Genomic DNA, 12114 nt, shown 5'->3' with positions numbered 1-12114 from the left:
ACTTTAGCCAAGCTTAATTGAAGTTAAATGTAGCTATTAGTTTACTGCCACCTACTGTTTGAGCATATATATATTGCAAGGGTAATTTTTTTTTATTCTTAGATCTGGACATTGATTTTCTTCAAAAAAAGAAAAAAACATATCTACCAAAAAACATTCATCTTATGAAGATTCCTCCATCAGTGGCAACCCAATGTCTCCACACTCCAAGACTTAAGTACTAGGAGGGGAACGGGAAGAACGGTCGTTTGTCTAAACCTTACCATTGACGAGCATTAAAAAATGTTACAACTATTTGTGTCCATCGCACAAATGACACATTGTGATCTAGAAGACTGAAAATATCTTGCGTATAAAAAGCTGCCTTTATGAATGATGAGGAAGCCATGCTGTGAGTGTTCTCCATTCATCACCAATCCTCCGGTCTTCCTCTATCAATGAGGAGTTTATCCAGAGTTTGTGTTTGTTCAACAATTCCACTGGGAGGAATTTAAGTAAATGACCTTGGTGGGAATTACTCTGCACACACTGGCAGGCCCCCGCGACCTGTTGGGTCTAATTAGCCGGTGACCAACCTGGACACAAATCCTCACCCCCCCCCTGGCTCACACTTATAAAACAGCAGGCCTTCTCTCCTGCATCTTTTCCATCCACGGTTTCACAAAATGACATATGAGGTTCTAATAGCAAACAGCCCTCCAGGCATCCTCCTGACTCGCACCTTTTTCCCCTCTCCAAGCCCCCAAGGTGAGCTGCAGATGTGAGTTGGGCCAAATAACGTGAACTCAGGGTGCAGCCACGACACAAAATAATCAGCATTTATACCTGCGGTGTTAGGTTTCACATACCAGAGCTATTCCTGGGTCCCACGGATAAACACCTATTAGTATGCAGCACTGGACGGGGTTAACACGGGCTTGTTTTGTGGCCAGGCACGACACCTCGAGGCTTGGCCCCACCGATCGATAGGAAAAGTGACTGTGGACGTCCACAGTAGCATCAGTGTACAAAGGTGTGCGGAAGCTGGCAACTTTTAATTGAATGTGAATGGACATTTGAGCCTCCTTGGGTTCTTTCCACGCAGGGAATGCTCCAGACACCAGTCTTTTTGTTTAGTTTGTTAGTATGCTTATGCATTCTCAGCGCCGGCGCAGGCGGGCGGTGCTGATTGAAACAAACAGGCCGCGCCGTGCGAGCTGCACGGTTTAAGTTTCAGGCTGTCCCAGAGCAACTTTGCACCTCTCTTTTTTTTTTTTTAGTTTAAAATATGCAGGAAGGAATCCTAGGATATTTACAACAGTGGCAGAAAATTCATATCTTTCACCAAATGAAATGTCACTAGATACTTACTGTTATGTATAATATTTTTTTCTTCTTTTTTTTTTTAACAATTATTGTTAGTTTTACTCTAGTCCAGCTATTCATGGTGCAAAAATAGGAACTGAAAGAAAATGTGCAACTTTTTTACAAATAAAAACCTGAAATGTGCGGTGTGTTCATATGTAGAGAACACCGCTAACAGTTGACCAGATGAGACCGACACGGTAGAGGTAGCATCATTTAACCCACGAATCTGCGGCAAATAGAATTGAAAGAAAGTCATATTTACAGTTCCCCCCCCCAAGCTGCGTGGAAGTGGCAGCATCATGCTGTCGAAGCTGATGGGAAGATTGCTGGAGATGCTCAAGGCTTGATGATGGGAACACCAAAGCTGAAAGCTAGAGTGGTGTAAGTTATGTGATGCAATGGTCTAGTCAAAGTCAAGATCTTGAGGAGCAGGTAAAGATTTCAGTCCGCATATGTTTCGACTGGAACCTTAAACTGTTGACTCAGAGCAGATGAATGCTAAGGTATGCCACTCTTGAAAAGTCTGTGAATCATCCATCAGTTTCCTTCAACTGTAAAACTGGCCACCATTTCCTGTAGGTGCATCAGATGAATCCCCCTCACTGCAGTTCAAGTTCAAATAGTTTGCTCTAGTGGGAGTACTTTTTTAAAAAAAATAACTATATTAAACAAAATTTAAAAAAAACACAACACCATTTTATCCATCATCCCAACTATAAATAGACATGTTCCCTCTAATAACATCCCAAACTGATGCAGATCCCAAACCTGGGAACTTGTAGGACCCAGCAGCCCTCCCATTCACGGCTTCACCTGTTCGCATTCACATTTCTCGCCTCTTTTTTTTTTTTTTTTTTCCAGTCGGGATTGTCTCCGATCAGCCCCGACACCAGGACCAAAGCCCGCACGCCTCCAACCATGCTGTGGTTCACCGGCTGCAGCCTGCTGCTCCTCTCCGCGCCCTTCGCCGGCGCCTCCCTGTCCGAGATGGTGTTCCGCTGCCCGGGCTGCACCGCGGAGCGCCAGGCGCTCTGCCCGCAGCTCGCCGAGCCGTGCGCGGAGATGGTGCGGGAGCCGGGGTGCGGGTGCTGCCCCGTGTGCGCCCGGCAGGAGGGCGAGGCGTGCGGCGTCTACACCCCGAGGTGCTCCACCGGTCTGCGGTGCTACCCGACGCCCGACTCGGAGCTTCCCCTGGAGCAACTGGTGCAAGGCCAGGGCCAGTGTCGGCGCAAAGTGGACGCGGAGACGGTCACTTACAGCCCGGAGCAGCGGGAGCACAGCAGCGGTCAGTCAGTTCACTGAAAACCTCAATCAATTTTTAATGACACTGTCTAGACTGCAGCCTATAGACAGATTGCACTGCCATAAACCGTCCAATAATAAGGTACAGTGACCATGCTCGTGCCTGTTAGTGCATAATAACTCATAAATGTGCAACATTGTAAATAAAAACACGGTTTTATGACTAAAATGATGAATTAAGAACTGTTTTGGAGAGCTACTTCTATTTATTCTCATGCATTTTGTTTGTGGAACCATGTACCAGATGCTATTGTGTGTTGAGTTCACTTCAGCCAGTTCATCTCAGCTGTTCTCCAAAAACAGCTGGATCTCCAGCCTTCCCCCTCCCAACAACAGAGAACAAGTCGCCTGCTAAAGAAATAAAGAAAGGAAGAAAGCAACAAAAGAAAAAAAAAAAAAACTCTCTGAAGTTGTACTTGGATCGAAACAGAAAACATTGAAATATTGATGTTTCCACAGGGGAGAACAGGGAGGGGCCAGCAACAGGAATGCAGCAAGGCTTTTGCAAAGCTGGACCTTAAAGCTTTGGCGGGATGAAGCCGTTGACAGTGACTGCATTAATCTGTAGCTGCTGGTCTAAACCTGAAAAAACTACCTTGGAACACAATCACAGTTTTCTACCACAATACAAAAACACCAAAGTGTCATTTATTACAATTTTTGTGATAGCAAAACATTTACTTTGACGCACCGAAATAAAGAAACGTTTGGAACTACAGTTTGAACCCTTCAGTTTGGTTGTGAACGACAACCTGGCCTGCGATTATGGATAAAAAAAAAATAATATGTTGATAAGGAATCATTCTCAGATTTGTCAGTGGAATCTGACCCCAAATTAGTTGCAGAAAAAATATGCTAATTCACAGATGTTGTTTTGGTCCAGCATATCTAAAATATTTTGAAGAAAATGCAGCTCAGACAGCTAGCTGCAATGCTACTTGATGCTGGCCGGCGTTTGCAAAGCAGCCAATCCGAGAGCGGCGTTTATTTTTCTTGCTGCTGATTGGCTGAGAGAAGGAAGACCATAAATATTAGCTTCTGCTAATGTTCGCTTAATCTATACAATCCCCACCGCTTGAACGTTTTAGACATTTTGTAATGTAACTAAGAGAATTTTCAGTGCATCGCAGTTTATTCTAGACCAACACTAAATAAGGCAGGAAAGAAAAAAATATATATGATTAAAAATATTCAAATGAATGAGGCTAATTTAGTCTGATGCCACAAAATAAAATCCAGCTGCCTTAAGCAGCCAGTGTGGCGGTTTTTAGCTTCTGCCGCTCTGCCGCTCTACCAAAACACAGAACTCATCAAGCCGTAAGGGCAGGGAAAAATGCAGCACTGTCCCATAGAATGCACTTAAAATAATCTTCATATTCTCAGTTGTAGGATTAACTGCAGATGCGAATGCCATAAAAGCAACAGAAAACTATAATCAGTCATCTTCCCCTTCTAATGATCCCCAAACAGGAACAAATAAGTGGTTAGCGGATGTTTGGATCAACTGTGATACAGTGTAGTATTTTCCTTGAAGAAAGAAGTCAACGTACGAATTTATGAATTTCCCTGATCCTGGACTGATCATGCTCAAAATAAAAAAATAAAAAAAATAAGATCAAAGTGATAGATTCATCCATATATTTAGGCAACATGAGGAATTTCTGCAAAATATCATGCGTCCGCTTACCATGCTGCAAAATAAACATGCAAAGTTTTCAAATGACAGTTGTATTTATCAAGGGGGGGAAAAAAAGCTCCTGAAACTTAATAACTGGTTCTGTCGTTTGCAGGAACGGCCATCAAGCCTTTGCAATAATAAGTAATGAGTCTCTGGAGGAGCTTTACTGAATCGCTTCCTGGCAGAAATGTTTTATCCAGCCACACCGGGGGGATTTTTCAGCAGGGACAGCCTGTTTTAAAAAGGCTACTGCCGACCTTTCGTTTTTGATTTTATTGCCATCCAGAGGCTGCTCTGCTTTCCCAAACACGTCCCGTCTGGTGGCGTGGCACTCAAAATTGTTGCCAGAGAGTCAAGGTGAGGCCTATTAGATTTACTGTCACAAGCGGAGCGTTACAGCGTTCACCATGACTGATACATATGCAACTGTATTAGAAATTGCTTTGGGTTTGCTGCTTTGCTGAGATCTTTTAGCCTGCTTCGTGTTGTCAGACAGGTTCTATTTGGTTTCTACAAACTAAACCAAACAGAGAGCAACTACTTTTTCACCAAGTGAAAGCAAATACAGAGCACTATATTTAGAGTTCTAGGAAGTAAAGAACTTTGTGCTTCAAACTGAAGCAACTAAATAATTTATCTTTTCATTAATCCCTTTCACATAATAGGTTTTGTATCGACTTTATTTCTTTTAGCAGCCATAGATCATCGTTCTTCTTAGTCTTGTATTGATCCAAAGTTATTCCCTGTGAGTAATCTCTATTGCGTAATACGCGTTAGGAGAGGATGACGACCTTTAAAACAGAAGTTCCAGTTGATTCAATTGAAAATTGCTTATTGATCCCTAAAGGTACATGAGTGTCGTAACACATTTTCCAGGTTCTCTTAAAGAGCTGCTGTAGTGACGTGCCATCAATTTAATAAAGTCAACGGGACAAGAGGGAAAATGTCTAATCTTTTCTCCTGTTGTGCAGCACATCTGACACTTTAAAGGAGCCGCACCACTTGCCTCAATGCGGTGGGTTTTGATACCACGCTTGTCAGATTTTTGTGGATTTAGTATTGACTGTGCTTTGAGCTGTTACTCGATAAGGCATTTTACGACGTCCCACTGATTCATATGCATATCTGTGATCAATTAGAGATTACAGTTTAAAAGCTCATGTTCGCCACATCAGTCATTGTAAGAGTTGAAGGCCAGAGTTTCTGAGGTTTATATTTCTGTACCTCTTTGAATATTTCCCCACAGTTTTGCCAAAAAAAATAAATTAAAAAATACTAGGCCGTTTTTATATAGTGTCCATTTTGTTTGAATAAACTGCAGGATAGATTAGGCTCTTTACAAATGACTGTTCAGATTTATGGAAGGTCTTTATATTTAAGGTGAGGAAATAGATGTTTTCTTTTATGGCTTTGATACCTCAGTTTGCCTAAACCCATTTCGATAAAAAAAAAAAAAGTCTGTTTGTTATAACAAACATCCTTCTTTACAAAGAAAGACACGTCACACACCCGCTTTTTGCCTTTATACAAAAGATTGTTTGATATTAGGTTTCCAAGGAAATCCACATCCGAGTCGGGTTAGCTTTATCAGATCCAACTGTTGTTTTGACTAGACCTTTACCAAGACTTCAGAAGAGATTACATCAACTTAAAAAGACTGAAATACTCCATGGTCTTTGTTAGATGAATCACAAAAAAGGCTCAAAGCTCAAGTGTAGTTGATGTTGACTGCTGATGTCAGAGTTCATTTTCACCCAGCTGCTATTAGAGTCCGTTGGAGTTGATGGTAATGAGAAAGAAAAACACGATGTTTTGCTGTTATGGAGAGGGTTGTCATGGAGAAGGAAAACTGGAGGAACAAAAAAGGGGAGCTAAAAACAACCCGCGCCCGGAGCGACTGGTATCACATTCAGTGAGATGTGGCATTCCTGTGTACCTGCAGGGTGTCCAGACAGATCTGGCGGCCCTGAAATAGCAGCAGGATAATCCCCCCTGACCCATCCCCAAAAATCCCATCTAAAAACGGCTATTTGCTCCGTCTTCCCCCCCCCGAGGCGTCGACTCCGTGCCAGGAATCTCCTCGGTCCTATTGAGAACCAAAATAACTTCCCGCCGTCCGTTTTGCTTAATGGTTCCTTAAAACCGAATAAGCAGAGTCTGACATGAAGGGTCGGCCGACAACTTCGAAAATATTAGAATAGATTCCAAAACACTAATGATAATGATTTAGTTGTTGATGAGCTGATATGACCTACATGAGGAGACATTTCTAACATTAATCAATCAAGTTGATTTGAATAGCACATTTCAGCAGTAAGGCAGCGAGGTAACGCAACAAAACCACAAAATTACAGAGTTTTAAAGAAACATCGTACACTCAACAATTGAACAAACATAACCAAAATCAGGCACATCAAATATGTTGGTGAATATTTCATTTATTATGGTTCAAAAGCATCTCTAAACAGCTGGGTTTTTAGTCTTAATTTAAAGGAACTCAGTGTTTCAGCTGTTTTTCAGTTTCCTGGAAGTTCGTTCCAGATTTGTGGCGCATCGAAGCCGAACGCTGCTTCTCCACGTTTGGTTCTGGTTCTGACTACAGACCAGAGCCAGAAGACCTGAAAAGTTCGGAAGGCTGATATAACGGCAGCAGGACTTTAGTCTTTAATTCAGGGATTTCTAAACTGCCAACAGTATTTTAAAGTCTATTCTCTCAGTGAAGGATTTTAGAACTGGACCTCATGATTCCTGTTTTTAGTCAGGACTCCAGCCACAGCGTTCTGGATCAGCTGCAGCTGGAGGATTTTTTTTTTTTTTAAGGCGGAATTACTGTGAATTATTGTAGTAAAAAGAAGCATTTTTGATGTTTTTTTCTTTTTTGCTATATAACCAGCTTAGAGTTAGACAACAAAATTAAATAAATAGACTAGTCAACCCTTTGCTGAGTTATGCTACTTAGGAAGAGGACCTCTTTAAATAAGTAATTATTTTGTTTTTAAAGAAAAGTACAAATCTATTATTCGTTTTTTCATTAAAAAGATCACTTTTTCCCTATTTTTATTGAGAAAAGAGTTTTAAACATGTTTGTTTTAGAACATAATATTCCATTATGTTGAAAACAAAATGATTATTTAAATATCAGTTTCACCTGTTGGTTTCGTGTCATTTTTCATTTTGGAGACATTTTTTATTATTTTTACACACCTGCTGCGTATTTTGGACCAATTTCATTTGTTCAGTGTCGCCTGTTTGTTTCTTCATGTTGTAGAAATGCCATATAGTATTTTAATCCATGTGTACGAATAGTTATGACTTAGTTCCATGTTCTCTTTAGGGTTCTGCTTTAACACACAACTAAAATATTTCCCCTCCGTGTCTCAAACTAGCTTTGGCTTCAAATCTAACGTAAGCAATATTTGACATTTATTCGTGAACCATTTCGGTAATTATAGAGTTAAGAGGCTGCATTTAATCACATGCAGCGCAATCAGCTTTTCTATGCATATAAGTAGTTTACGAAAGTATAAAATCACATCCATAGAAAACGGAAAGGTACAATGCTAAAACGACTACTTGACACTCTGGCCAAGTCAGTTGGTGGATGGATGGAAACCAGCAAACATTAGAGAATCATCTAACTCCTGCTTTTAAGCACCTCTGAGGCGTTAAACGGGTCACGTGTCATTGCAAGGCACGGCTGCCTTGATATGTTGTGGTTTCAAACGTTTTACAAGGCCTATTGGCAGTTATTTCAAGAGACAGAAGCCCAGCAGAGTCCTAATATGTTTACCTCCAAGGCTTTTTGGCCCACAAACGTCGTCTAAAAGCAGGCTTTGGCACGCATCTATGTAGCTGCTTCCAAGACTGGGCTGAGCTACCTCTGCAGGCACCGCTAGATGAACTCTGGGGCAATTGTATAGGACATAATTTAGCGTAGGATTTGCAGCAAGCTCAAACACGCCAAAGCATGACCTGCCATCCACTTTTAACTCTCAACTGCAAAGGAAAAAGAGATCAAATCTTATAGAATATTTCAATATTTTTGTCGCGGTAGAGCTGCATTTGTTCCTTTTTAGTTGAAAATGTAAAAACAGTCAGACGGATCCAACCTAAACAGGGTGATTCGTTTTCAAATAAATTCAACCTTCATTTTATTGGTGGAAACCACAAAAGGGGAATGTTTTCAATATTTTTATGGCGGTTGGACTGCCTTGGACCTTTCTTGTACAGCTACTGCAGGTTCTATAAAAGACAATTTGTGATCTAGGAAAACTGTGAACAAAAAATTTGGATTCGGGTTTTATTCTCATCGCGTGCTCATAAGCTGGAGGAATTGTGACATTTTTAAAAATGAAGTATGAAGGTATACAAAGGTTTTTAGGCAGATTTTATTGAGAATGCTAGTTATTTGCTTCCTTAGAGATTTAATTTTTTACTTATTTTAGCAAATTAGCATTAGCAACGCTAAGACTAGTAAGCTGCTTATTTGCGACATCTAAATATTTCAGATCCAAGAGCAAATTCCAGTGTTAGACAAAGATAACCCAATTAAACAAAAAAAAATATTACAGAATTAGAATAGAATAGAATTAAACTTTATTGTCATTGCACATGTCACAAGTACAAAGCAACAAAAGGGAGTTTGCGTCCATTCAGAAGTGCTTACAAGAGAAAGAAAATATATATACATCTATACAGTATTACAAATGTACATTTAAGTATTTTTCATAAACAGGAGTAGATGATCTATACAGTATATACAATAGTGACTATAAATGAAATTACCATTTCATTTATTAGGGAAAATCCACATCAAGGTCTTATTGCTGCCAGACTTGAAGAGTGAAGTTGTCGCTTGCACTGGACCTGTTTGACAACATGAAGTTGCCTGAAAGATCTCAAAAAGCAAAACCTCATGACTTTATGTAAAGAAATTCAGTAACGCGTGCGAATCAAAGCAGTTGACATCTATCTGGAAACCGTTATAAAGACATTTCTGCAGTTTTTGCAGTTCCCCAGTGTTGATAATAGAGGGCCATTATCCACAAATGCAAAATACATGGAGCAGTGGTGGACCCTCCCAAAGCTGGCCCACTAAAATCACGATAAGAACTCATCAATAGCCCATCCCGGAGATCACGAAAGAATCCAGAATGACAACCAGAGCACTGCAAACCTCACTTGCCTAAGTCAGTCAAGGTCAATGTTTATGATTCAAGAAAAAGACTTGGGGTGAAGAAATGGGAGAGTTCTGAAGCCAGTCCCTCTGCTTTCAAAAAGAAGGCAAAGGACCTGGAAATCTAACTGATGGAGCCATGAACTCTCGACTCTAACAGACCATTCTGAAGCAAAATGTTCTGCAAACCATTTCTATGTTGTCATGGGCAGACGCAAAGACTTAGACACTGAATACCAATGTTCACATTGTCTAGAGAAAAAAGAAAGTCTGCCATTTGCTAAGTTGACCAGAATCTGGACAGTCAGACTGTGTCACCTCTGGCCTACGTGCCACCTGGGAATTCGACATGGATCAGATACAGAAAGGAAGTCTCTCCGGGCCTTTGTGTGAGGATTAAGTCAAGCAGTAGACTGGACAGTAGGCCTGCTGCTATGTTGACTCTGCTGATCCTCAGCCCACTGCTGTGAAGCAGCTTGTTCTGCAGAGGCCTTACGCCCCCTGAAAGTGGGGTCCTGACCCTCTGTGTTTGTGTGTCGTTTGCGTAGAATCACCCAGGATGATCGCTAGTTGCTGTTCGGCACCAAGCGTTCATGTGAGCCTGTCTGGGAAGTGCGCACTTGACTGAACGTCTCGGGTTTCCACAGAAAAGACGGGTCGAAGGTTGTGCACTTTGTGACTCTGAGGATTACATAAGCTAGCAAAACAAAAGGCGCCCCAGCTTGAGCGTGCTTTGTGTTTATCTGCTCGAAACGTGGATCTAGGCACATGTGCAAGTCAAGGCACACTTGGTTTCAATTGACCTTTGACCCCGCTTTTCTTCGTTTTGCAAGATGTCTTCAAAAAATCCCGGATGGAGCACAGTGAAGAGAACTCAAGTCCAGCAACTCCCGATCAATTTGATGGTGGACGGCGCCAGCACCTTGTTATTGCTTAGTTTGGAATTTTCTTTTTCCCATTACCACTTAGACGCTTTGTAATCCTAATCCCAAACCGGACATCACATTTACCTCTTGCAGGGCTCGGAGATTGGCTCCTCAGTCTACCGTTTCTGCTAAAACACACACTTGTTTTCATTCACTTTCCTCTAGTCTGCATGTTAGAACCTGACGCACATAGCTTTGAACGATCCACTTCATGGCCCGGCGTTTGACCTTCTCTACTGTCCCGGCTTTCCTCCCGCCTTTCGTTTGTGTGGCCAGGAAAACCCTGCGTAGGCGAAAGCGCATGCTCTCCTGCAAAGATTCAGCGAAAACAAAGTGGTGTCCTGGCACATTTATTTGCTTTTTGAAATATTATTCCTCGCAGCTAAAGTGAGCTGAAGTGGGTTATGTGAAGAATTCGTGTCAACTGGGATTTTTTTTTTTTTTTTCTTGATGAAATCAGCTGGTTTACGGAGACACTCCTCTTCCACTCCTTTTTCTGTGAACGCCAAAGTCTGCCTGGTCGTCAGGAACAACAAACTGGATCTGACCTGACGACCTTTAACTTAGTTTGCAACTTCTGCCTGAAAAGACAAAAGAAAAAAACAAAAAAACAACCACATCTGGAGAAGCTTGGAACAGATACAGTTCTACAGAATCACAAGAGATTAGTGAAAGATTGGCTAACGCCAACATTAGCATGCTAACGCTAACATCCACCGCTGATTACTATGAAAGGGGAGATGGCTTAATCAATTAAAATCAATTTATGATTATTTACTCTTCTTTGTATGCATAGGCATATTTTCATTGTAAGAGCTTATTTTTAGTTTTGCGTTTCAAACTAAAATTGTTACTTGTTTGAGCTCTAAAAGTAAGTACATCCTCATTGGCAGGTGCCATACCGTTCCACGCCACTACCTGCGTTTTCTGTAAAACATTCTTTTAATGTAATTAGAAAAGAGAGCAGAGTTTAGTTAGTTGAGCTGATGAAGCCCCCTAATGCTAACGCGATCATGCCAACACTAAGAAAACTAGTGCTAACGAAGGATGCTATTGCACTGAATTTCTGAATATTCCAACGCCAACACTTATTTTCTCTCCAAATATACTTTCATATTTATCAATAAAACAGTGGAATTTGTCTTATAGTACTGCAGAAGTTGATATCTACAGTCGTCCTTATTTCCGCTCTTGGGGGTTCAGTCAATCAGCCAATCAATTCAGTTTCCGGCACAGAAAATCCCACTTCTTTTCAGCTTACTGTCAACACTTTCTCATGCTTCTTTGTTACAGGTTGCCTCTAAACCCGGGGTTTATATTCAGAGCAGGAAAAAAAAAAAAAAAACAAGATTGTGATCTGATTTTCCCAGAGGAGTTCTTGCTTTGGAGATATGCAAGACATTTGCGTAAAGCAAATACAACGTCTTGTTTTCTCTGAGCTGAGAAACTGTTGAAACGCTGGAAGTGTAGCAGAGAGTGAGGCATAATTAGAATCATCAGATATTGCTACAAAGGCATTGGGGGTAGCTTAGCAACTGAACAGATGAGGATGGATTGTAAGCAGTAAACTTCTGAAATTGATGAAAGTTCAACCTTTCAGTAAAAAGGACATTTGCATCGGATTTAATGTCACACAGTGAGAAGAAAGGGTTATGCATCTCTTATTACAATGTATGCAAATGTTG

The 12114-nt window shown here is 41.1% G+C and overlaps 1 protein-coding gene across 2 annotated transcripts in view; it reads left to right on the top strand.

Moving 5' to 3' along the window:
* Positions 1–12114, top strand: part of igfbp2 (insulin like growth factor binding protein 2) — a 36107-nt gene that overhangs the window by 20032 nt on the left and 3961 nt on the right. Inside the window, exon 2 of one of the 2 annotated variants that reach the window (XM_023329953.1) lies at positions 2209–2632. In XM_023329953.1, the coding sequence (XP_023185721.1) occupies positions 2266–2632 (367 nt within the window). In that variant the 5' untranslated portion in view covers positions 2209–2265. Of the gene's footprint in view, positions 1–2129; positions 2633–12114 lie in introns of those variants that run through there. The other variant, XM_023329952.1, reaches the window with a different exon arrangement.

This window comes from Xiphophorus maculatus, chromosome 24 (genome assembly GCF_002775205.1).
Source record: "Xiphophorus maculatus strain JP 163 A chromosome 24, X_maculatus-5.0-male, whole genome shotgun sequence".
Classification (NCBI taxonomy): Eukaryota; Metazoa; Chordata; class Actinopteri; order Cyprinodontiformes; family Poeciliidae; genus Xiphophorus; species Xiphophorus maculatus.
The sequence above is the reverse complement of the archived record's forward strand: the minus strand, read 5'-3'. Positions and strand labels throughout refer to the sequence as shown.